The 27714-nt window shown below is 42.7% G+C and overlaps 1 protein-coding gene across 2 annotated transcripts in view; it reads left to right on the forward strand.

The window, feature by feature from the left end:
* The window catches only part of glra3 (glycine receptor, alpha 3), an 84846-nt gene that overhangs the window by 21448 nt on the left and 35684 nt on the right, over nucleotides 1–27714 (forward strand). For both annotated transcript variants that reach the window (XM_086120775.1, XM_086120776.1), the window contains exons 2-4: nucleotides 9911–10041; nucleotides 10901–10968; nucleotides 26813–27036. In XM_086120775.1, coding sequence (XP_085976901.1) covers nucleotides 9911–10041; nucleotides 10901–10968; nucleotides 26813–27036 — 423 coding nt within the window. The remainder of the gene's footprint in view (nucleotides 1–9910; nucleotides 10042–10900; nucleotides 10969–26812; nucleotides 27037–27714) is intronic.

Consider the following 27714-nt stretch of genomic DNA (forward strand, 5'->3'; position numbering starts at 1 on the left):
ATACAATATGTATGCCTGTGCGGTCGATCGCCTGGAAGAGTAATCATGTAGTACTCTTCCATACCGGTAGGGAGCAGCAGCAGCTAGGAAATTGCCTTATTCTTCGAGACAAGCGAAGTTTCCGACGCAAGGCCATACAATGAAAGGTATCTTTCATTTAGATTTACGTTTACTGGAGATGCAACGGCGCCAATGTTCCCTCTAAGCTGCACAACTGCGCACTGGTCGCACACTCTCAGTGCACACGAAAACGTATCCAGCGCAGTGCACTGCAAATGAATTAGAAATAGACGTTTTTTTTCTGTATCAATTTGCTGTGGAATTCAGTGAGTGACAGTGCCCAGCCAATCACACGATACGATGCAATGACGCTATGGAGCTTATCATGGCATTGACAGTACTTGCGCATGTTCTCTGCTCCATAACAATAAGAGTGCGGCGGCGATAAGTGATGCTAATGCTAATCTTTATCATGGCGAAACGACCGGGCAGTGAACGTGATACGTCGACTCCCCAAACCAAAACAAGAATGAACTGTGTTTCTTTTAAGTTGTAATGGCTGTCGGAGTATGTGCAAATAGAAGAACAAGCAGTGAAACTGGGTGAGATATTTTCTTTTTCAAGTGAGAAAGGTCTCCTCCGCAAAACATGCAGCAAAGCTTAAACTGTAAGCAAATTTTCCGATGGAAAAATACGGACTAAATGGAAGATGGACTACCGCAAGCGACATATTCAGCAGAAAAATCATTTGAATGATGTTAGAATTATCCAAAGAGTCAAGGGAAAAGGCATTGGTACAATATTGCGCGAGAGCGCAAACGACCGGGAGAAAAAGAACCGGCTTGTCCGACCCTGGGCAAGTTAAAGTTCTAATTGACTATATCTTACTTGTCATTAAAACGAATGCACCAAATATTGGATTGATGTTGATTTGATTCCTCTTCAATGTGTTATAATATTGCGTTCATTTTCAATGTTAAAAAATCGCTTTTTTTTCAATGAAAGAAATGTGCCTTGGCTCGAAAAAGATTGAAAAACACTGGTGTAATCTACTATCAAGAATCTACCACACACATTGTTACTTCTACCGACAGTTATCATTAGTATTACTACACTGTGTGACGAATTTTTATTTCATTCATAAAGTTACCATGTCTACAACATGTCTAAAACTAGGAAATTATAGAATAACTAAGACTGTTTCATAATATTTTTCAGAAGGATTAGCCTTTAGCCTCTCATGACCAACTTCCAACACTTGCCTTGGAATCGTGCCTCCCGTCGAATCTCTCTTTCGTGTTTTGTGCATACATCACACGTGAGCTTCGTGATACGATTCGAATGAAAAATCTGACTGGCATTCCCATTTCTTAAATGTCGTAAGTAATACACCTTTCTGTGGTTTTTTTCGCTGCTTTCTCAGCGTGCAGACTAAACTCGCAACCTGCATGCGCACATATGCATGCGCATCTGTTCCGCCCCCACCACTGACACCCCCCCCCCCCCCCCACAAAAGTAGATTAGAAGAAAAACACTCACACACCGCACCACAAACAAACATACAGGCACAGTGAAATCGCATTGATCACACAGTAGAGATTCGATCGTGTACCGTCAACTAGTGCACGGTGATTTTTATGTGAAACGATTTTTCGGTACCGTATAAATGATCCCATGGAAACGACACGCTAGCGGAAACGATCATTACCGTGAAATCCTCAGGCCTGTTACTGGCCCAATTAATAATAATAATAATAATAACACATTTCATTTATAAGCACCTTTCAAAACACTCAAGGACACTTTACAACCAAAACAAGAACAATAAAACCACAGATAAAATTATAAATAATAAAAGGAGAGATGTGATTCAATAATTATTTCATATTTAGTATCTTTATTCTGTGTTATTTAAGCCTTCAAGAAAATATTCTTTCTGGCAGAGCAGTAGAGGAAAGAAGTTTGACTTCATTACTCAATGAGTGTTCAGTCCCTGCACCACCGGTAGCAGAGATTTTTGTCCTTTGCACTGAGAAATTGTATTTTAAAAAATATATATACATATATATTGTCATGTTTTGCGTGATGGTAGTGCAGAGGAGGACCCAAAAAGCAGGGAGGCAGGGAGGAGCAGGGTGGAGTGACCAAAATGTATTTAACAAAAATACAAACAGGAATACACCGGAGAAATGAACTCAAAAACTCACTCAAAAATAGTCTAGCAAAATCAAAGTAGCAAAAAAACCCAAGACAGAAAACAAAACATGACACGTGCGCACAGCAAGAATGACCCGACACCGAGTGGTCGCGCCGAGAGTCCATTTAAACAAACAAACTAATGACACAATGACCAACAGGTGTGCAGCTGCAGGCGGAGCCCTACAGTGCCACCTGTTGGTCACAAACAGAACCATGACACACACACACACACACACACACACATATACGTATACTGTATATATATCCATCCATCCATTTTCCGAACCGCTTAATCCTCACTAGGGTCGCGGGGGGTTCTGGAGCCTATCCCAGCCGTCTTCGGGCAGTAGGCGGGGGACACCCTGAATCGGTTGCCAGCCAATCGCAGGGCACACAGAGACAAACAACCATCCACGCTCACATTCACACCTAGGGACAATTTTAGAGAGTTCAATCAGCCTGCCATGCATGTTTTTTTTGTTTTTTTTTGGAATGTGGGAGGAAACCGGAGTACCCGGAGAAAACCCACGTAGGCCCGGGGAGAACATGCAAACTCCACACAGGGAGGCCGGAGCTGGAATTGAACCCGGTACCTCTGCACTGTGAAGTCGACGTGCTAACCACTGGACTACCGGGCCGCCCCTGTATATATATATATATATATATATATATATATCGGAATAATAAGGTGGCCAAAGGAAGAGAGTCAGACCACGGACGTTAAGACCCGAAAGCTCCTAACCATGCATGGAGGGTTCCATCCCAAATCCAGCACCCTGAGACTGTACGCAAGCCGAAAGGAAGGAGGCCGGGGACTAGTGAGTGTGAGAGCCACTGTCCATGATGAAATATCCGAGCTCCATGAATACATCAAGGAGAAGGCTCCAACAAATGACGTACTCAGAGAATGTCTCAGACAATGGGGAACAGAGGATGAGGCGCTGGAAGAGGGACCAACGTGGGAGGACGAGCCCCTACACGGGATGTACCACCGGATCATAACTGAAATGGCTGATCTCAAGAAGTCCTATCAGTGGCGAGAGAGGGCTGGCCTGAAGGATAGCACAGAGGCACTCATCCTGGCTGCTCAGGAGCAGGCCCTGAGCACCAGAGCCATTGAGGCCCAGATATACCACACCAGACAAGACCCAAGGTGTAGGTTGTGCAAAGAGGCACCTGAGACGGTCCAACACATAACTGCAGGGTGTAAGATGCTGGCAGGGAAAGCCTACATGGAACGCCATAACCAGCTGGCTGGCATAGTCTACCGAAACATCTGTGCGGAGTATGGACTGGAAACCCCAAGGTCAAAATGGGAAACACCTCCGAAGGTGGTGGAGAATGACAAGAGCGAAGATCCTGTGGGACTTCCAGATCCAGACTGACAAGATGGTAATGGCGAACCAACCAGATATCGTGATCATAGATAAAGGAAAGAGGAAAGCCGCTGTAGTGGATGTAGCGGTCCCAAGTGATGGAAACATCAGAAAGAAGGAACACGAGAAACTCGAGAAATACCAAGGGCTCAGAGAGGAGCTGGAGAGAGCCTGGAAAGTAAAGGTGACAGTCGTGCCTGTGGTGGTCGGAGCACTCGGGGCAGTGACCCCCAAACTAGATGAGTGGTTGCAACAGATCCCGGGAACAACATCGGACATCTCAGTCCAGAAATGTGCAGTGCTGGGAACAGCAAGGATACTGCGCAGAACCCTCAAGCTTCCTGGCCTCTGGTAGAGGACCCGAGCTGAATGAGGGACGGACACCACCCGAGGGGTGAGACGAGGATTTTTTTTTTTTATATACAGTATATATAGTGTATACTCTATACTCTAATGTTGTATACCTTTAGTTTTCTAAGTGTGTGTATGCTTTGCAAAACTGATGCCCTATGTCCACCTGCCTCAACTGGCGGACCGCGATCCACTACCGGACCGCCGACCTCCTCTGTCCGGACCCTCGGCAAATTGTATAAAATAATAATTTATAAAGTGATTTTTACGTTATACATTTTATATTTGTGGACTATAATCTGCACATTACCGCGATCGCTTGTTAAAATTATCCGTCGTATTCTTTGCGTGCACTCACAGATGTATTGCAGAGGACCGCAGCAGCGCGACTGTGTGTTGTTTTATGTTTGACTAACTGGAGACCCTGGCTGAGCAGGGCATGTCGGTGATAACGATGCGCTGATTTGCTGCTCTGAACTTAAGGTGTGCCCACACATAAGCGTCAGCACGCGTCTATCCCAATACACACGCATTCAAAATGGATGATTGTGTCAAGAAACAGACGCATGCGCGACGCCACAGTGTGCTCACACCTTCAGCCCAGGAGAGCCGCACACAGACAATTAGACAAGACGAATCGCGGGAGGTTTCGATTGTGTGCAGTTTGGCTCCCGTCTACCCGGGGATCTTTGCAGCTGTTTAACAGCAGAACACCGCAACATGGTAAATGAACATCACAATGGCGTCCTCTAAATTTGCTACAAAGAGAAAGGTGGACAGTGAAAATCAGCGTTTCAATGAAGAATGGACTGACAAGTATGCTTTCATTCTACCTCTGTCGAGCACCAAGCCAATGTGTCTAATATGCCTAAAGACGGTAGCTCTGGTGAAGAGTCAAAATATTAAAATGAGTACTTTGTTTTGTTTTTGTTAAATTAAGGGAAAAAAAGACAACTAGTGTTTAACAAAGTTAAAGTAAAAATGTCTCATTTCCCTAAAAGGGCTATTTCTATCATTAAGCAGGCACAACTTAACAAAACAAAAGAGTTCCTGTGCCTCAACACAATACAGTACCTCTCATTATTTGCTGTGTACTGGCAAAGTGAATAATTGTTATTTTCATGCACCCCATTATTGGTTGGTTGTGAGGAGTGTTGATTTGTATAAGCTTGGCTTGACCATACTAAATGGGCATATAGCTCTGCTCCCCATGACCGCCGTGCATGGGACCGGACCTTGGTCTTATTAAAAAAAAAAAAAAGTGGACCTACAGCATTTGTAGTTGAGGACCACTGCCCTATGTCATCAATCAGTCAAAGCACGAGTATTTTGCTCCAACTGTATAAAAGTGAAAATTACACCTGCAAACCCAGCATGTAGAAATCTAGGGTTTGGATGCTGCCTAAAATAGACCAAAATAAACACACGTACATGATGCACAGCATGACTCACACATTCCTTGCAGACACATTGACATTCACAAATCGACTCATACAGACAACAAATTGTCCGTATGTGCATTTGCGCACATGTGTGTGTGGCTTCATGGTATCCAGGAAGCATTTCTGAGTCAGTGCTCTTTGGCTGGGGGCAGGGTGAGCGGTTGTCTCACTCCTCAGCTTGATGGTGGTGAAGACATATATGTCAGTGAGAACAGATTTCAATGCTTTTATTTTAATTATACAGGCTTCTCCCGGAAACAAAAGCAATTTTAACTCCCCTTTGGAGAACTTGCTTTTTGCTGCTTTTTTATCCCCCCCCCCACCCCCCATTGCCCCCAAATCTTCATAGGGTCTTAATACTACACAGATATTAATGTGTTACATCATTGTATTGCACTGCCACCATCTTGCTTTGAGGTGGCACTATTCTCCACTGGGCAGCTGTTATTAAATTAAGAAACAGCTGTCCAGTAGTGTCACCTCAAAGCAAGACGGTAACAATGCTCAGTGAACCACTGTCCTGCATGGGCTTGTACTTTGTTTAATAACGTTCCATGTGTCACTTCCCGAAGCTCAAGAATGGGAATGTTATGAGAGCTCATCTTCCTTCCTTGAACTGTCAGGGTATGATTTTGTTACGAAGAGGTTAAATGTGTAATCAAACTGAGGGCAAACCAAACCATCAAGGTTACGCGCTTCATCAGAGTAAACACTAGTACCTCCAAAAGTAAAGGCTGATGATCCTGAAAAGACATGTCATGTGTGTGTGTGTGTGTGTTTGTTTATCAGGGCAGTCTTTGCTGTAAGCACAGATATTTTTGGAAATGTTCTCTCTTGTCACATCCGACGATTACACAAACACAAACGTAGTATGGAGGAAGCACGTGCAGAGATTCACCCCTAGTGGTGCTCAATCACCTGCCCTTTTGCTCAGGATGGACTATTGGAAAACTGGAGCCCATTTGGTTTTTCATTGATCAATGTAAAAAAAAATATACACTACTCAATCTGTAATTAATTCCTCCAAAGTGTTTCGATATCTTACAGGCATTCATTTGAATTCTTGTGAGAATTGTTCCCCACACTGATTTGCATCACACACAGTCCCGCGGCCTCGCCCCTCCCCTGTCCTCTTCCTCTGTTTAGCTCATATGGCGCGGAGCGTCAGGCGGCAGGCCGCCCCACTGTAGCCTGCAGGTCTCCTCTGACCTGCAGCATTAGGGCATTTGACTGTGTGTGCAATCCCTGACTGTGTGGTGCAGAATGAATACTTTGCACGATTGCACCACTGAAAACATTACCTGGTTACTGGCCTGATGAATTACACAAAAATAATAATAAATAAAAAATTGTAGTGGGTGGGAAGCGGGTGTTGTTTTAAAACAAAGCTTCTGTGCATAATGCATAGCTACACATTTTACGGTCATGAAATCTGTGATTTCAAAGCCCTGTCTGTCTCTTTCATGAAACGTGTCATGTTGAACGAAGAAGGGTGGATATACAGATACAGACAGACAGACGAATAATTTAAAGATTGCTTATTTTTGTTTTTGTTTTTGCATGGGGACATTGGATGATGATGGCAATTTCAAATTATAAGAGGAAGACTGAGAGTGAGCATCTCCAATTTGGATTCTGTTTGGATTTGCTTTCATTGTCCAATAAAGCTTTTTACTTTTTAACCAAAGCCAAGTCTGCCTTATCCTTCGCAGCAAGATGTGAAAGAGGGTGTTATTTTTTTAGACTTATGACTTTCCTCATGAAACCTCACCGTCCAAAATATTCCTGTCCACAGTACAGAGGATATCCATACTTATTTGTCTTGTATTGTGACTGACACCTGCCTCGGGAATAGAAAGGATCAATCACCAAGTTAAATGATGCTGTGTGGCCAAAATTGAGTCAGCAGTGTTTAGGTACGGTACGATGAGGTAAGGTGAAAATGGTTTCGAAAGTACAGTGAAAGGCACAGGTTAGCATGTAAACAAAAAATATTTGGAGGAAAGTTGAAGATAACACATTGTATTTTGACAGGGTAATGCTGTAGCTCTTATCGTAGGGGTAAATGAAAACAAAACCCAGCTATATACATTTATTGCAGCCCTGGAGAGAAGGTTCTTTGAATGTGAAATAGAAAAGTCAACATTTACACTTTGTTAGGATATTCATCCACATATCGCTTATCCTCACAAGGGCCGCGGGGGGTGCTGGAGCCTATCCCAGCTGTCTTCGGGCAGAAGGCGGGGGCCAGCCAATTGCAGGGCAAGCAGAGATGAACAACCATCCATGCTCACACTCACACCTAGGGACAATCTAGAGTGATTCATTAACCTGCCATGCATGTTTTCGGAACGTGGAAGGAAACCGGAGTACCCGGAGAAAACCCACGCAGGCACGGGGAGAACATGTAAACTCCACATAGGAAGGCCGGAGCTGTAATCAAACCCTGCACCTCTGCACTGTGAGGCCGACGTGCTAACCTATCGATCACCGTGCCGACGATATTCAGTAATTCGCAAAGTATGATATTAGCACTTAGTGCCTCTAGTACTGGGGTGCCCAAACTTTCTGACCGAAGATCTACACGCCGACACGCACGCACACGCGCATACGTACATACGCGTGCCATGATGAGCAACAGCCATAATGGTCCCTAACATGAATGAAACAGATAAATAAAGTAGATACAAGAGTGTGTATGTGAAAAGGAAATCACTGTCTACCATTGTAAAGACGTGACGCGAAGGCATGGAAGGCCATTTTTGCAACGTCTTAAGTGCAAGAACATCGCTGTCGTGGCTCACGTGTATAGTTTTAAAATGCTTCTCCTGGCGCTCCAGATTCCCATTCTTTGCCAGTGCCATTGGTGAATTGCAGATAAAACTAACTTTGATTTAGAATAATAATAAAACAATTTATATACAGTAGGCCCTCGTTTATCGCGGGGGTTACGTTCCAAAAAGAACCCGTGATAAGTGAAATCCGTGAAGTAGGATATATTTTTTTTAAAAAGCAAAAAAATGTGAGAGGGAAGAAATTTCAAATGCACATACGGCACATTTGAAAATAAAGTTGTACTTGGTACTTGATAGTCAGCTTTATTTTTTACAGTTATACAATACTGAACTATGTATACAATGCAGAGGTGAAGCCCAGCTTCCCCTAAAATGTCAAAAAGTAAGTGATCAAATGTATGTGTGTACATACAATTGTGTGTGCATGTCATTGACTAAATATGTGCTACAACATGCTCAACTTTTGTTCCGAATCAGCTTCTTATTACTGGTTATGACGCGACTCTCTTCATATTCATTCCCGCAGCTTCACTGTGCTTTGTGGACGCTGGGCGTCTAGAGAGTGGGTTGTCCCAATGCATTGAAATGAGACGAGTCATTGGATAAATGCTGGTTTTGTCCCGCCCATTGGACGCTCAGCGTCTCTGGGAGTCTATGGACAGTGGGCGTTTATAGGCTGGCCAGGAAGTTCAGCTTTTCTGCATGATGATTGGATGATCTCTCTGAGGCTGAATCTTTTTGATTGACAGCGAAATGAGCCAATCACCGATCTTATGGTGAAGGCAACCTTCTCATTTTTCTCGAAAAGGAACGGAGAGTAGAATTCACGTATAAATAAACGGACACATTTTATGATGTAGGCCGAAATTGAGCTTCCCCTCCTTGACAGACCAGCATCCGCCACTGATACAATGAAACCAAAGACCAAAAATTTGCAAAGGTAAATTTGGCAAGCTGTACAGAGACGAGGTGCGGAGACTGTTCACCTTGGTCAGTCCCTTAGCCAATCAGGATGCAGAACACAATCCACTATTTAAAAAAAAAGAAAGCATTAAAAAAACTGCACTAAAAAATGTGTGAAACAGCGAAGCCGCGGAAGGTGAACCACGTTATAGTGAGGGATTACTGTATCACAGCTCTGCAATTCCAAACTGCTGACTGCTAACAACTTCCAGTAATGCAGGTCACATGCCACCATAGGTTAACGTTGACCTGCTTTGTTATTTTATGTTACTTTTTTTAAATACTTTTTTGTGAAAGTGAACCTTGGGACCAGTCCACGGGGCAACCGGTCGATTTCGATCAACTGGTTGTGCATTTAAGCAAAGTGTTGAAATTGTACACAATGTTATTGTGGTTTACAATAATATTAAATGGACTTTTTAGGGATAAAACCTTTATCACATTTTTGTGATCACTGCAGGCCAACCTGACAACTGTATTTTAATTCAACTCAACTGTATTTATAGAGCATTTTATAACAACCACCGCTGTATACAAAGTGCTTTCCATGGAGCAAATATATTTACAACAATAAAACAATACATTCATAAAAAAGACAGTAGAAAGCACAAAGACAGTAAAACTAAGATCAAGCCTGAGTCATGCTGAGTCAATGTTGTTGTAACTAAGCCAATTGGAGAGATTAGTACTTGATGTAAAACTCTTGAGAAACAATGATTTGTTTTCAGCTCAAATACTTGTTGTGTCACTAAAATGTGGACCGTTTTGTGTGTTTTGTCTCTAGTGTCAGCCAGTGTAAGGAGGTTGACCATGCTGCAAGAACTCGACAGGTCCCAATGTCTCCCTCCGACTTTCTGGACAAACTGATGGGGAGGACATCTGGATATGATGCCAGAATAAGACCAAACTTCAAAGGTATCCCAGAACAACGCTGGTATTTTTTTCTTCACAAAAATAAGCTTGTTATATGACAAAAAAAATCTCTGATAAGTTTTTGCAACAACCTCGTAGCTGGGAGGCAAATGTGTTAATCAGCACAGTCAACGTGCCTATTAACTCATTCACTCCCAAAGACGTTTTTAAACGTCTTTTCAGACTTGGTCCAGAATTGGCTGGTACTGAATGAGTTAATGTCCAAATAGCTGAAATATTTTTTCTGCTGTCTTAAACCTTTTTTGGGCTGTTGGTGGGGAAAATGTGTTTTTTTTGGTTTGTTTGTTTGTTTGTTTTTAAGGAGATTTGATTCATTTGATTTCTCAAAATAAAAATTGGTGGAGATGATCTTTGTAAGAATATCTACCCATTTTTGCATACAAAACAATTCACAAATTGATCATGAAATTACAAACTTCTTGCTGGAGTAAAAATAATTTCTGAGTTTTGAGGAACAAAAATATGACAAACATCATTTGCTTAGTTTTCATTGTTGCTGGAGGCTCCTTGTTTATTTTTTACATCCAAAGTTATTGTGGGCAAGGCCTGCGCCTGAATGGCATGCCGACAGATGAAGTTACTCAAGTTTATCAGACTAGCACTCCAGCGCTTACTTCTGGACTGAATCACAGCAGGTTGCAGGTATTTTCTTTTTGGGGGATAAAAAGGTTTTTTTAAAAATTTTGAAATGGACAGAGTATGTGTAGCTACCATGTACCCAACAGTAGAATGTTCGGAGAAGGCCGTTACTGAAAAATAGAAAGTGCAGCAGGCCATTGTGTAATTTGATAACATTACATTTCAATATGGCCATGTAATATTTCTAATTCTCCCTTTCCAGGTCCAGCAGTCAATGTCTCCTGTAACATTTTCATCAACAGCTTTGGTTCCATTGCTGAAACCACCATGGTATGTACACAAGGGTGAACATGAATAAATGTACAGTATGAGTATGACATTAATAATGTCATTATTCATTTCATTAAGTGTAGGTTAAAGTTATATAAGGAAAATAAAAAAAGTGCTTCAAGTAATATTTAGGAAAATAGTGACCATTTAACCAGTTTTCAACTGTGGTTTCTCTATTTGAATCTTGGGTGACACCCACCTAGACATACATGACTTGAAAAAGATGTTATAGTGCTCTATTAAACTGTAGATCCGTGAATAAATGAAGAAATGCAAGACTGATTGTTGAGAATACTAACCACACTTCAAAGACTGGTCGAAGCCCAGATAGCGACCCCTGCCCACTGTGAAACGCTTTGTGGTGATCCAAGGTTTCAAACTGCACTGGGCAGAGCATGACAAAGTTCGATGCTAATGCTAGTTCGCTGCTGGTACATGGACCTCTAAAAGTCCATATGCTGGCCGCGACGTTCCAAATGAAGTCAAGCAATGCAAAGCAATGAAATTCAGCCATCCTCGTGTTCATCTGACGTCAATTCGACATCAACATGACATCAAAATCCAGTCTTCAACAAGAAATTGACATCAAATTTATGTCACGTGACCGCTGGAATAGCTTGCTCATTTCTCAAATGATTTTCATGAGGCTTACTTTTTTGTCAATGCTAAAACTTGTTCTATCAATAAAGACCGTGCATCCTTGATTTGTTATGGATAAACCAAAGTAAAGTCAGCAGTGGACCCAAAAGTGAATTTATCGCAACTTCACTACATTGTAGGTTTTCTTCCAAAGTAATGTATTCAGAAAGAAATGTTAAATGACTCAGAGGTTTTTGCACATGACTACGCATGATTGGCGCGACGTCGACCAATGACAGCACAAGTAGATTTATCCCGGACCTGATTGGCTGCGCTTCTTCGTAGCCCTGCCCATTATCTGCACATTTGTCTCGTCACACTGTTTACTCTCTGTCAGTGTCTCGTCACGCTGTTGACTCTCTGATTGTTCACCTGCCTCTCTCTGGCATAGTCTTTTAATATATTGTGCTTTCTACATGCGCGGCTGAGGGGGGAGAGAGACAGAGAGAGAGAGAGAGTGATTGGGCTTGTCTGATAAAAGCAAGTCTCTGTTCGCCTCCTCCTCATCAATAGCAATGAATTGTCTTATCATAAACACATCGGCTGCACGGGGATAGCTGGTCAGGAGCTAGCTGGTGGCTAACAGCGCCTACATCGTCTTTGTGAGAGTGAGAGTAACACAAGTCTCTTTGCCTCTCTCAGAAGGCAATGCTGATGAATGTTAATTACTGTATAAGGTTTTATAATTGAAAATTGAAATAAATACGTGTACTGCTGTCGTCTTTGTCTCACATATGTAAAGTATAAATACTGCTTACATATTTTAAACATGCTGATTCCCACATACACAAAAATTCCCATGGGGCAGCCACCCTCCTTCGTGGTTTTTCACTTATCATAGCGAGTGCCGGTCCCCATTAACCGCAATAAGTGAGGGAAGTCAGGAGCTTGCCCAACAGTGATCGTGATCTCGGCAAATGGATTAATTAACTATTCTGGATAATATGGTCAAGCGCAATTATTTAGAGTTCCCAGAAGTACTCAGAATTCTTTCAAAAGAAAGAATGAAGGTCCTAAACTCTGACCAGAAACAATACTGCACAGAGATAATGACAGGGAGAAGCAGAAAGTGATCAAAATGAGAAGAGACAGTCAAGCAGACAGGAATAGCAGATGTGCAGTCAAGACATTTAATAACTCTGACAGCAAGTACTTTTAGGTGGCATGAGCTCAGCACAGACTCATATACCCTCGCATACAAAATATATTTTATAGTATCAGTGAGTCTGATCTCAAGTACTCTATCATGATGAAACAGTATTGCCAGCCAGTGAAAGAATCGAACATGGGTAAAATGTCAGTATTTCAAAATACTGATTGTCTTTAATCTTATAATTACACTTGTGCGATCCACTCGAGGGACGTCATTGGTAGCACTCTTTTAATGCATAGTTATCAACTGAAGCACCCCAATAGCGACACCAAGCTTAAGCCAGGAGGATCATTATCAACCTAGATTGTCTTTGTTAGGTATTCTTAAAGGATTCCACCCCTGAAATTTGGTAACAATCTTCACTATGTCTAGGTTCATAATTAATGATGTACTAATTAATAAAAGAAAAATCTCAGACTGGTTCTGTCTTAGTGTCCTAGTTTTGCACCCCATAGTCTTCAAACATATATGCTGGGCTAATTGAAGACATCAGTCGATGTAAACAAGTTGTGAATGATTGTCTTGTCACGAAGTGGTGGTCCTTTGATTCACTCGTGGCACCTCTCGGCCTAAACCAGCAGCTCCACACTGAAGATTTGATAGCCAAACCTTTTTGCGGATTGCTATTAGATTTGCCTTAACCTTTCATCCACTGTCATGCTCGATGTGTAGCATCATATGTGATTGGCAAAGTATATGAAGGTTTCAAAGTTGTAATGTCAAACAAAAAGCAGTATTTTAGTGCAGATCTGAAAATGATGTGGATCAAGGAATTCCTTTTCATTATTGGCCATTAAACTTTCATTGGAAGGGTGGGTAGGGGCAGTGTGGGGTGTTTTTCACCAGTTTCAGTTTTTAACAATTTGCTTGAGTTGCCTTTGACAAGACACACAATAGTGCCATCCTGCAGTCGGACAGGCCTTGTCCACTGATCAAAAAAGGGTGCAGTGAATCGCCTGTCTGTCTGGGTGCACATTGGAGCTGGTACCTGGTGCTGGCCACACCGGGATGAAGTATTCCTCTGTTCTTCTGACCATGTGTTGCTGGAGAACTGGGTGTGGTTTTTACCTCCTTTTGTTGATATATGGATTGACGATCATCTATCTGTCAAGAATTGGCAAAGGTGGTTTGGACTCAAACGCACGACTTAGAGTTGGTGAAGGCAAAAAACATTTCATCCAGGCAAAGGTCGGTACACGTGAGAGACAAAATGATCGGGCAGAGTTACAACAGGTGTGAGGCAAAAGGAGCAAAAGGAACAAAAGAAAGCAGGAACTGAAGAGCGAAAAAGGAAGTGGCTTCAGCTTTTATAGGCTGCGAATTCAAACCAAGCCACTCCCATAGTGTCATGTGGGACTCAAGGGGGGACTTGTGAACTCCATCCCCCATCAAATAAGTAATAAATGGACAAAGGGTAAAGTTAAACACAGTCGAATCTTTGCTAACCTATTTTAAAATTATACTTTGCATAAAATAAAGCTTGGAAACCGAACAAATGGTCAACCAATCAACCACAAGGGATTCAGAGGTAAATAACACTTAGTAATTCAAAGTTGTGTTTCTTCTTCCACTTCATGAATCGAGATAGCTGTACTCTTCTTGAGTGCCACGTGACTTTGGAATGTGAGCATCTTGGGATGGGAGATGGTCTTCATCCTCCTTCAGACAGAAACTCCTGTTCCCTTTCTAGGCACACCAGTATCATCTTGATGATGTTGACAGAAGTTTCTTGAGGCTTGTAAAGTGGTTGTAACTGCCAACTGGCAATATTCACGACCATACTCTGCTGTTCAAGTACTCCAGCGGCTGCCTGAAGCTACTTCCCCTGAGGCAGCGCCGTGACCGTCGGGCAAGCCAAGGCAGCCTTGGCTGTGGTTCTCAATCAAGTAGATGGAACCCAGCCAGCGGCGCGCGCACTTGTGAACATTTTTTACCCCAAGCTTCAATATTTAGAATAAATAGGCGACTTCGGCTGGTTTTACATAAACAATCTATAATTTTTTTCAGTCACCACATCGCGCCTGTGTGCCCAAATTGGGTGCAGTCCTGTCAGGGGGACAAGAAAAGTGTGGTGGCCCCCCACCTTTTAAATCACTTGAGGAAACCCTGACATCAATGCATGTTTGTGTGTATGTATGTATGCGTGTATAGCAATGTTCCCTGTAATTTTCCATGCATCTGAGCATTCATACAAACTTCCCTGAGCATTCCTTGTAACATGGTGAGCAACATCAGACATGCACACAGCAGCCAAACCAGTATCACACCTGCCCAAAACCTGCAATTATAACAAGTTACGTATTATTAAAAATATTCAAAGCATCTTTATATCTAAATAGAACATATAATTGAATGGAGATTTGTGACACAAATTAAATCGTCTCAAATGTGTTACTTTTATATTAGCACACATCATTAATAATTAATATATTAATTAATGAATAATTAATTAATATATTAATTAATGGTCGCAGGGGGTCAGGGGGTGCTGGAGCCTATCCCAGCTGTCTTCGGGCAGTGGGTGGGTGACACCCTGAACTGGTTGCCAGCCAATCGCAGGACACACATAAGGGGTGTTCAGACGGCACACATTTGCTCCGGCGCTGCACCGATGTATTTTGTTGCGATATATTTTGCACCGCAGCAAATTGTGTGGAGCGTTCACACATACAAAGCCGCTGAGCGTGTCAGCACCGGCACAGCGTCGGTGCAGCCCCACTTGCGTTCACACGGCAGTTTCTGCAGCGGAGCAAAACGACAGAAAACAAATGAACTGTCGTGTTGGTTCTTTTTAAAACGTATACACAACTCAAGTGACTACTGGACAGGCACGTACTTCTCCTTCTCCGTCTCCGTGCCTTCTGCTCAAGAGTGACCGCCCCCGAAAACGTAAATCAACGATGACTTCAATGACACTCACAAAAGCAAACACGTAATGCGCCAAACAGAAAATCAAGAGAGGAAATCACAAAATAATTTCTATGGGGGGCGGGGGGTTGTGAACACACAACAAAGGAACAAACTACACAAACAACTCCGAGACAGTCCAGTCTCCTACAAAAGTAAAGATGTTACCAGCTAAGTTTTGTGTCGTTATTAAACAAACACATGACGGAAGTCCGACAGAGCACGAAAGCAACGCATTCTCGCCGTACGTACTCTTCACAAGCATTTGCTCTGGAGCAAATTTAACCCAGTTGCGTTCACACGTGCAAATTTACACCGGTACTGCTTCGCAAACGAGCATTTGCTCCGGAGCAAATTTTTAAACCACCTCCCTGAGGTGGATCAAATTTGGTCCGGTGTATGCTCTTTTCCGGGGCTACGCCGGAGCTAATTTGCACGTGTGAACGCTCTACTGGGGCAGCCCCGGCATAGCACCGGACCAAATCTTGCCGTGTGAACACCCCTATAGACAAACATCCGCGCTCACACTCACACATAGGGACCATTTAGAGCAGAGGTGCCCATTACGTCGATCCTGATCAACCGGTAGATCGAGGACTGGTCCCAATTAGATCCGAAAGGTGTAGAGGAGGAAAAAAAAAATTGTGTGTCTTTGTACATGTAGGAATATATTTTTTGTGTTAATGTACACTGCACCCTAATCATCCTATCAGTTTTATTTTCCAAAAATAAAAAAAATAAAATAAAGCAGGTAAATCTTTAACCTACGGTGGCGCATGACCTACGTCACCGGAAGTTGATAGTGCTCAGCAGTCTGCAATTGCAGCTTGTGATCAGAGCTGTTGCGCTATAACTTTAATCGTCATTATTCTCATTCAGAGTTTGCTTCATGTACAATTCACCGAGGGCACGGGCAAAGAATAGGAATCTAGAGGGTGTGTGTGTGTGTGTGTGCGCGTGCATGCGCGGTGAGGGGCGATCCCGGGAGTTTGGTTGAACAAAAAGTCGATCTTCGGTCCAAAAAGTTTGGGCACCCCTGATTTAGAGCATTCCATTCACCTGCCATGCATGTTTTTGGAATGAGGGAGCAAACCGGAGTACCCAGAGAAAACCCACACATTAACGGGGAGAACATGCAAAGCCCACACAGTGAGTCCGGAGCCCGAATCGAACCCAAGGCCTCTGCACTGTGAGGTTGACGTACTAACCACTCGACCACCGGGCTACACATTTTGTACTAATAAATAAAAATGAATTAAATGGGGGAAAACTTAGAGCAAAATTCTAGAGCTGAACTTCTAAAATTTACAACTACAATTGAAGAAACAAACAAACACAAATAAATGTTCACATATTGTGCAATTTTGCTGTCACATGCCACCTGTCAAATCTGCCTGCTGACATGTCAAGTATTCACAAACATCTCTAAAAAAGGCAAATACTGATCAAAATTGCACACTGTCTGAAGAAAGAAGCGAGACACATTTTTGAGACATATTTGAGACAAATAACATACACTTCAATCAGACACCTTTATTTATTCAATCAGATACTTTAATTTATTTTCCCAAGTCACACAGAGCTCTAACATAAGGATGACATCCGTGGGTTGCGGACCCCTGTTTTAGACCATGACACAACACCTCACTAAAACTGTAGTCATTTGGGTACCCTGCTAGATATAACTGCGAGTCATCTGCATACCGATGATTAGGAAGCATTCGAATGCCAAAGAGAGTGATCCAAGGATAGCATATCCATGCTGAACAAAAGGGGTCCAAGACTGACCGTTGAGGGACTCCAAGTCATGTGCATTGCATCAGTTTTCCAGTGGTCACAAAATAATCGGACCTGAACCTGTTTGATTTTGTGCTACCCAGGTTTCCAGGCTGTTCAACAGTATTATTTACTCTATCAAACATTCCACTAAGACTAAAACTGACACCTTTCCTGAGTCAGTTTTCAACCTTTAACGATAAAACATTTTTGATTCTGTGTTGTGATGAAGTGGGGAACGTCATGGAAATTATTAGTCCATTAGAGTTCACAAAATGACTGAGTTAAGAACACTTCATTCTTAGCTAAGAAGCAGATTTGTGAGTTTGCTAACATGGCAGCATCCAGCATTCTCTTTTTTCTTTTTTTTTTTTTTACAAGTGGCTTAATGACAGCTCCTTCCAGGGATTTTGGAAACTCTCCCGACTGAAGTGAGCAATTGATTTATTTATTTATTTTGCTGCAGAGATCAAACAGCATAATATTCGTGATTGTAAGAGGCTCTCAACCTTCTTATTTTATTACCAGTCAAGATTTGTCAACGAAGATGTATTTTAGTCTTGTTCTTAGCAACATACAGGAGTCCAGCCTATGTGTAATAATGTAGCTCTAAGCTGTTGAGTGATTTGAAAACTTGTGTGCGGCATATGGCCAATAAGGGGATAACCAGTTAGGAGGGTGAGTAAAAGGGACGAGGCAAATAGTGAGGTTTTGACATACAGTTAATACTTCAAAGCACTCCAGAGAGAGCGGAACACCGAGTAACATACAGAGTCCATATGTTACTTTAGGATTAAGATCTTTCTTTCCTCTTCACCATCTGTCTAATGATGCACCCACTACTCGTTTTCTTTTGATAAAGTGGAGGTCCCAGTGACTCATCACACCACTAATGTCCAAATATGGTTATAGTGCCAAGGGAGGAGCATAATTTCCAGGCAGAATAAAATTTAGCATTTTAGTTTTATTAGAGGTTCAAGAAACTCAATATTAATTGTAATCATAGAAGAGTAACCTTTTTCAGTGAGAATTTTTGTCAATCACTTTTTTTTCTTTTACCCTAATAGTGGAGACAAATACAGCGAGGTCAAGAGATTTAAGGTTAATATTAAATATATAATGTGAGTCACACAGACACACATAAACACGCAACCATCCACACACAGAAGGCTTAGAGCCAGGTTTGGTCACTGTGGTCTGCACACGCTATCTATGTTTAACAGATTTACTGCTGTTCGGCTCTCTTTTTTTTTTCTCAATCGCTCACGCAATCCCTCTTAATCCACTCGCTCTGTGTGTGAGCAGAGTACAAAGGGAGAAATTACAATGCCACAGGTTTGTCTGAAGAGCAGATCAGTTCAAATAAAAACAAGCATGCGTTTGTGGATTTGTCGCTCACAGTCACTGCAGTCTTTCCACTCAGTCGTGATGGAAGGTTACATTCATATTTCTCTATTATGGGTACCAGAAAAAAGTTGAAAAACTGAAGTTAGTACTGTGGTACCTCTACTTATGAAATTAATTGGTTCTACGAGAAATTTCTTCACTAGAAAATTTTGTAAGTAGAGACACGTTTTCCATGGAAATGCCCTAATCCGTTCCAAGCCCCTAAAAATTCTGACATAAATGTTTTCTAAAGCATAAAAATGCATCAAATACATGTGACAATTAGATTATTGCACAATAAATGAGAGTTGTGCATAATGTAAAAAACAAAGAATAAAAATTATGTTCATTTAACTTTTAACTGCGTCCTCATCAGTTTTTTTGCCCTCTTTAGTTCATGTTCTCTCTTAGAAGTGGTTTTTGCCTGGCGTTTTGTAAAAAAATTATCCAAGGATGTTTGTCTTTTAACCTTTAACAATCCTTCGAAAATGACCAAGCCAAACATCAGCATAGTGAGCGATCGCCCGACTGGTGAACACTTTTTCTTACATTTACGTAAAACTACCGGAATGCCTCATTGCCCGAGGGGCAAATGACAAGGACACTGCACAGACACATATCTATTTATCTACACACGTAGACACATACGGTAGAGGTCCCTCTTGGCCAACGGGATGCCAGGAAGATGCTAGTTAATAGTCAATGCATTTAGATTGTGCTCCAAATTAGACTGTAAATGTCATCTCTTGTAGTTGAACCCTTTCAGGGACAGCGGTTACAACATTGGCCAGCCTATCATGTTATTAGGTTACATGTTATCATTATTGATACATGAAAGGGTTAAGCACACATAGACATCTATTTCTCTCTCTCCTCCTCTCTCTCTCAAATACAACTCTCTTCAAGGCCGAATTGAAGAGAGTACCATTCCATAGTGTACCACCTGTCCTTAAAGATCACATCTAATTAGCTTTCTGCATCACTGATAATGAAGAAACGGTTACATTGTGAAGGAATCACATTATTACATTCACATCAAATGCCTTAAGAGGAATCTGCGAAATGAAATTACAAGGGAGTGAAACATTTCTAATGAGGCAGATCATAGAAGTACAGCTCAGCAAATGGAAATGGCGTGTCAGGCTCATTAAGATCCAATTCTTTGAATTAGTAGTATTTTACATTTAGATAAGCCGACACGCTTAGTTGTGCAATGTTTAATTTCATCATATCTTGATCGAACAGGATTTTCAAAAACACTTTTATAGAAGTGATGCCTTTTCAAGTGATGCCACTTAAATTTACAAAGATTGCTGAGCGGGCACACCCAGGATTGCATCAGCCAATTGCACTCAACTGCTAAGCAATTTATTTTGTGCCTTCTGGGAGGAGCACATGCAAACAGATTCCTTTTGCACTCACGATATAATTTGTCAAACCTGGGACAAATTGTGATTGTGGATCTCGTGTCTTTAACTACCACATGTAAAAAGCAGTTGCAAATGGCACAGCTGTGTCTAACCATGATGACGCAAAGGCAAATCAAGAGACAACAAGGTGAACAGATATTTTCCACTCGGAACATTTTTAAAAAGTGAAAAATAAAAGTTTGTAAGACCTATCAATTCAGCATTCAATTTTGGAGCTTCTGAATAATGTCAGTGCCAGTCACCTATTTCAAGACTACTTTCCACTCTGCATGTCCTTGTGTCCTTTTTCAAGTCATTTCCGTGCACTTTGACAGTTGTCTGGTGCTGGCTGGCCTCTCCCAAAGCAGTTTTTCGGGTGTGCTCTTCCAAGTTTGAAATGCAATACTATGCAGGATGGCCGAGTACAAGGACAAGTTCAATAAGATTTTCTCTGATATGCCGTTGTTGGCTACACTAAAACGAGTGGAGCGCTATTTTATTTTATTTTTTATGGAACAAAGTCATATATATTTGTTTGTGCTCACTGTGCTGTGCCATATGTTCTATTGTGAAAACCCTGACCGTAAAGCCCTCTTTTGTTAAATAAGGTAGCTTAAGCGCTTTTACACCTGTTGCGAACATGGCACCCTCTGTTTGAGGGAATGTGCAATTTAGCGGCCATTATTTTGGATCTTTCTTCGGTAGCCTGCATGTTTATATCGCAATAGAACACAATAATCTGTGGGCCTTGCAAATCAGTCAAAATCCATTAAAATGGGTGGGATTGAGGGGGTTGCTCCAGTGAAAATGGCTGGGATTCAATGACTACATAAGTAAACTTTTAAATTATACTCATACACTCTGTTCCTATGGACAAATTTACTTACTGCCAATTTCACTCTGTCCCCCAGTATTATAAAACAGCAAATATTTGACTGCTCCCTCATAAAAAAATAAAAATCCTCGTCTCACCCCTCGGGGGGTGTCCGTCCCTCATTCAGCTCGGGTCCTCTACCAGAGGCCAGAAAGCTTGAGGGTTCTGCGCAGTATCCTTGCTGTTCCCAGCACTGCACATTTCTGGACAGAGATGTCCGATGTTGTTCCCGGGATCTGTTGCAACCACTCATCTAGTTTGGGGGTCACTGCCCCGAGTGCTCCGACCACCACAGGCACGACTGTCACCTTTACCTTCCAGGCTCTCCCCAGCTCCTCTCTGAGCCCTTGGTATTTCTCGAGTTTCTCGTGTTCCTTCTTTCTGATGTTTCCATCACTTGGGACCGCTACATCCACTACAACGGCTTTCCTCTGCCCTATATCTATGATCACGATATCTGGTTGGTTCGCCATTACCATCTTGTCAGTCTGGATCTGGAAGTCCCACAGGATCTTCGCTCTTGTCATTCTCCACCACCTTCGGAGGTGTATCCCATTTTGACCTTGGGGTTTCCAGTCCATACTCCGCACAGATGTTTCGGTAGACTATGCCAGCCACCTGGTTATGGTGTTCCATGTAGGCTTTCCCTGCCAGCATCTTACACCCTGCAGTTATGTGTTGGATTGTCTCAGGTGCCTCTTTGCACAACCTACACCTTGGGTCTTGTCTGGTGTGGTATATTTGGGCCTCAATGGCTCTGGTGCTCAGGGCCTGCTCCTGAGCAGCCAGGATGAGTGCCTCTGTGCTATCCTTCAGGCCAGCCCTGTCTAGCCACTGATAGGACTTCTTGAGATCAGCCACTTCAGTTATGGTCCGGTGGTACATCCCGTGTAGGGGCTTGTCCTCCCATGATGGTCCCTCTTCCAGCGCCTCATCCTCTGTTCCCCATTGTCTGAGACATTCTCTGAGTACATCATCCGTTGGAGCCTTCTCCTTGATGTATTCATGGAGCTTGGATGTTTCATCCTGGACAGTGGCTCTCACACTCACTAGTCCCCGGCCTCCTTCCTTTCGGCTTGCGTACAGTCTCAGGGTGCTGGATTTGGGATGGAACCCTCCATGCATGGTTAGGAGCTTTCAGGTCTTAACACCCGTGGTCTGAATCTCTTCCTTTGGCCACCTTATTATTCCTGCAGGGTATCTTATCACTGGCAGGGCATAGCTGTTTATTGCCCGGGTCTTATTCTTGCCATTGAGCTGGCTTCTTAGGACTTGCCTCACTCGCTGGAGGTATTTGGCCGTAGCCACTTTCCTTGTTGCCAGTTCGAGGTTGCCATTGGCTTATGGTATACCGAGGTACTTGTAGCTGTCCTCAATGTCTGCTATTGTTCCTTCAGGGAGTGAGACCCCTTCAGTGCGGACGACCTTTCCTCTCTTAGTCACCCTCCGACTACATTTCTCAAGCCCGAATGACATCCCGATGTCGCTGCTGTAGATCCTGGTTGTGTGGATCAGGGAGTCTATGTCCCTTTCGCTCTTAGCATACAGCTTTATGTCATCCATGAAGAGGAGGTGACTGATCGTAGCTCCATTTCTGAGGCGGTATCCATAGCCTGTCTTGGTGATTACTTGGCTTAGGGCATAGGTGTCAAACTCAGGTCCTGGAGGGCCGCTGTCCTGCATGTTTTCCAAGTCTCCCTGTTGCAACACACCTGATTCAAATGAACAGATCATCAGCAAGCTCTGCGGAAGCCTGACATTGAACCTGTTCATTTGAATCAGGTGTGTTGCAACAGGGAGACTTGGAAAACATGCAGGACAGCGGCCCTCCAGGACCTGATTTTGACACCTATGGCTTAGGGGGTTCAGTCCTATGCAGAACAGCAGTGGGGAGAGTGCATCACCTTGGTATATGCCACATTTGATGGACACTTGGGTAAGTGGCTTGCCATTGGCTTCAAGTGTGGTTTTCCACATCCTCATCGAGTTCGCAACGAAGCCTCTTCGGGTCCTGTTCACCTTATACAACTCCAAGCATTCAGTGATCCATGTATGTGGCATCGAGTCATAGGCTTTCTTGTAATCAATCCAGGCTGTGCGCAGGTTGGTATGTCGGGACCTGCAGTCTTGTGCGACTGTTCTGTCAACCAGGAGCTGATGTTTGGCTCCTCTGGTATCTCTACCAATGTGCTTCGCTCATGTATTGATCCATGTGTCCACTTATCTGAGTCGCAATGATGCCTGACATGAGCTTACATGTTGTGGAGAGACAGGTTATTGGCCGATAGTTGGATGGGACTGCACCCTTTGAGGGATCCTTCATGATCAGGATCGTTCGCCCTTCGGTTAGCCATCCTGGGTGAGTCCCATCCCTCAGCAGCTGGTTCATTTGTGCTGCTAGGCGCTCATGGAGTGCTGTGAGTGTCTTTAGCCAGTAGGTGTGGACCATGTCCGGGCCTGGTGCTGTCCAGTTTTTCATATCTGAGACTCTTTCCTGTATGTCTGCCACTGTTATGGTAACTGGGTTCTGTTCAGGGAGGTTGCTGTACTCGTCTCTCAGGGTCACCAGCCATTGTGCACTGCTGTTATGTGTAACCTCCTTCTCCCATATGCCTTTCCAGTACCTTTCAGTTTCCAGTCTTGGTGGGTCAGCTCTGTTGTTTGGACCCTGCCACTGAGCGTACACTTTCGCAGGTTGTGTTGCGAACAGCCTGTTTATTCGTCTGGCCTCATTCTCTTTCGTGTACCGCTTTAGGCGGCTGGACAAGGCTTGGAGCGAGCCTTTGTTTGGCAGTTTCGAGTGCTTCAGCTAAGGTCATCTGTACCTCTCGGGGAACCTCCGTCAATTGACTCACATCTTTCCGAGCCGCCTTGATCTTAGCTTCCAACCGTCTTTTCCATGGTGGGTAACGTATCTCATGGCTTCCATGGTTGCTCTTATAGCCAAGCATCTCTAGGATCACTGATGCTGAAGCGTATATCAGCTCATTGGTTTCTGTGATCGTTACGGTAGGGATCGCCCTCAGTGCTGCATTCACACTTTCCATGAGACTTTCAGGTGGTACTTCACATGGCCGTTGTATTCGGTTTCTAGGTTGCCCAGCTTTCATTCTCGCCATGATCTTAGTTTTCAGGTCAGTTGCTGCCTCGCTCATTATTTCATTCTTTGGGGCTGGCCTCCCAATCTCATCATCTGCATTCATTGGGGCTTGCCTCCCAATCTCTGGTATGACCTCCTCCTCTGATCTGGCAGCCTGGGGCCCTTCACCATGGAACCTGCGTTGTACCTCATCAATCTCAAGTTGTGATAGGAGTTGCCGTTTGTGGATGTTGGAACACTGAGCTACTAGTATTTTCGTGGTCAACCGTGACTGTGGGTTTTGAAGTAACCATTTAGCCCACATTCTCTGCATGTAACCCCTCTGACTAGGGTTGCTTGAGTAGTAGCATTCCAACAGAGCCATGTTATCGCATCTCGCCCATCTCCGCTTTGTTCCAGTAGCCCATTTTTCATCAAAAAACAGTCAGGAATGAAATTGTTGAAAATAAATATTGTTCCTTGTTGATGTAAGATGTAACTGTGTTGTTAAAAAGAAAAGGAGATAAACCATTACTCCTACACGTGCGCTCGATAGCAAGCGCATTAGCATCGAGCTAAACTACCATGCTCAGCGAATAGCGCTGTGGCCCTCATGCGAGCTACAGTATGTTACCAAATCGTTTATTTTCCCTGGCCGATTATTATCACATTGTTTTGTTTCAAAGCGAAATTGTTTAAGAGAATTAGCCACATTGAGTGAATGCCTTGCGCATTTCGTGCAGGCTGTTTTTTTTGGACTGATAGAATCATCAAAGAATTATCAAAGGATTGAACCGCTCTTTGAATTGGATGCCACATAGGACGTCAACAAAGGACACTTTGGACTTCATGGCCACCCGGTTCCTTGGAGGGTGGTAGGACCGTTTAAAAGGATTCCCAATTTTTTGACGAACCCAGTATTTTTTACCTGAGATCTCAGACAATTTCTTTGGGTCAGATCTGATACCAAACCTGATAGGAATTGATAATAATTTAATTTGTGGGGTTGTTGTTTTTTTTGTATTCCCAGTTCTGTTGCCAATTACTTTTATGTAAATATTTATTCAATATATTTTTGCAAAAAACTCAGTGGGTCTTCTCTCTGTTGGAGGTTTCCCCTCGACTCTAAAAAGAGTCTGCTGTTGCCAATCTCACTGTGACCTTAAGTAAGTGCACCCTAACTGGAATAGATTTGGATAAATTGACACACTTGCGAGACATTGATTTATTTGTCCTTTGACAATTCATTAGAAGGGTGACACTGGGTAGCTGCACCTAGGGTAGCTACATATGTATCTTTCACCATTCATGGTGCCTTCACAGATGCCATTGGCAGTAACACAGGCCCAAACCACCACAGATGCTGTTTTGCATCCATAACTGTCCGAATGATTCTTTTCCTCTTTTACCCGGAGGGCACGATGTCCACAGTTTACAAAAACAATTTGAAATGTGGACTCGTGAGACCACAGAACACATTTCCACTTTGCAACAGACCATCCCAGATGAGCTCGGGCCTGGAGAAGCCCGTATCGTTTCCGGGTGTTGATAAATGTCCGCTTCAAAGGGCAGAGGTTCAGCGTTCAATTTTCAGGCTCCCGTAAATTCTTTGCAATTGTATGTTGAGAAACATTGCCCTTAAACTGTTGGACTATTTTCTCATGCAGTTGTTCACAAAGAGGTGAACCTCGCCCCATCTTGGCAAAATGCTTGGCAATGAAAGAGTTAAAAATACCTTGAAATCTTGAAAGTATCAGATCGATAAGGCCAATCATGCTTTGGTGTGCAATGTGAGATGTGCAAGGAATTGGCTTGATGTCACCATTTTACACACAACCTTAAGTCACAGTTTTAAAAAAATCGAAATAATAACATAACAGTGCAACATAAATCAAACATGCAGGTGTTAAATAAGACACACATTCAACTACTGGTACCACAAACGCAATGCATCTTGAGACCCTAAAAAGAAAGTTATTTCAGGCCGGCCCGCGAATAGCAAAAATCAGCATATAATTGAAAAAAAAAAAGTTTATACACTGCATATGTTTTATATTAAAAGGCCAATTAATCAGAAATCTGTTCTTTTTCTCTGTGGAAAATTGGCATCCTCAAAAAAAATCTGTATTGGCCATCGAGAGAGAGAGATAGAGAGAGAGAGTGCGTAGGTCCGTCGAGAATTCGGGAGAAGCAGCTGTCAGTCATATCGACTGAGCCATTTTGTGCAGGTGTGTTTGCTCTCTGCTCAGGCAAGGCAAAAATAAATAAAATGTTAAAAAGCCACAATTGACCCATTCCTGGATAGTGGGGAGAGGGGCGTATGGACTGTCTATTCTCCAAAAAGATCTTAACGTAACGATTTGTTTAATGACACCACGTTTGCTAATCAGCTCCTAGCTTTGCCGTTCACAAATGTAGCATGAGTTGAAATACTTTATATACCATCGGGTATTCCCCATTTGTTCAGTCACTTTTTAAATACCGTACACTACATTGTGAAAGTGTGTGCCATGGTCCAGTCTCTTGTCATAAGTAGGTGGGCACTGATTTCCTATTATTCAAATGCCACATGACATTGCTCAATCTCCATAATGAACCCATTATATGTCTTGTGCACTTAGGACTATCGCGTGAACATCTTCCTTCGTCAACAGTGGAATGACCCAAGGCTCGCCTATGCAGAATATCCAGATGACTCTTTGGACTTGGACCCCTCTATGTTAGACTCCATTTGGAAGCCAGATCTTTTCTTCGCCAACGAAAAGGGTGCACACTTCCACGAGGTCACAACAGACAACAAGCTGCTGCGGATTTTTAAGAATGGAAATGTTTTATATTCTATAAGGTAGGTTCCAGAGTGACTGTGTACATCAGATACAAAACGGGATGAGAAATGGTCCAACAGACCATCAGCAACCTTTCAGTTCCAGCAAACACATTATATAATGTACAAACTAAAATACGTTAAAACCAATAAATATAAACCAGAAAAAGGTCAAATAAGTTAAGTATAAAAATCACCCCATTTAGACACATGGGGAGCTAAGGCAAGTTAGTAATTATAATCAAGCTTCTAAATAACTTTTTTGATTACAAGCCAAAATGTAAAGTCAGCCAATCACAATTTCCACTCACCATTTTTTTTTATATTTACGTTACGATTATGTTTTATGTTAAACTTTAGCTCAGCTGTTTTTATCTCCGTCCCTCACACATCTCTGTTCTCATGCTGGTTGCACTGTAGAGTCTACAGAGTCTAGAGTGCAGCTAACAGGAGTATTAAATGTCATTATGTAGCAGTACGGCACAGTATTTAATGGAAATTTAGGAGTCACTGGCAAGGTTACAAATGACTGAGAACAAAACGTAGCGTAAAGCCGAGGTGCCAACACTTTTTCAGAATGCGATCTACTTCTGAAATAACTACCCACAATAAAAATACCAAACATTTATTTATAAATATACTGAGAATTCTTTATATGTAGAGTGTATTAGTTCCACTAGTCACTCTAAGTTGTCCAAA

Source organism: Hippocampus guttulatus, chromosome 9 (genome assembly GCF_054856545.1).
Source record: "Hippocampus guttulatus isolate MCC_2025c chromosome 9, RoL_Hgut_1.0, whole genome shotgun sequence".
In the NCBI taxonomy this organism is placed as follows: domain Eukaryota; kingdom Metazoa; phylum Chordata; class Actinopteri; order Syngnathiformes; family Syngnathidae; genus Hippocampus; species Hippocampus guttulatus.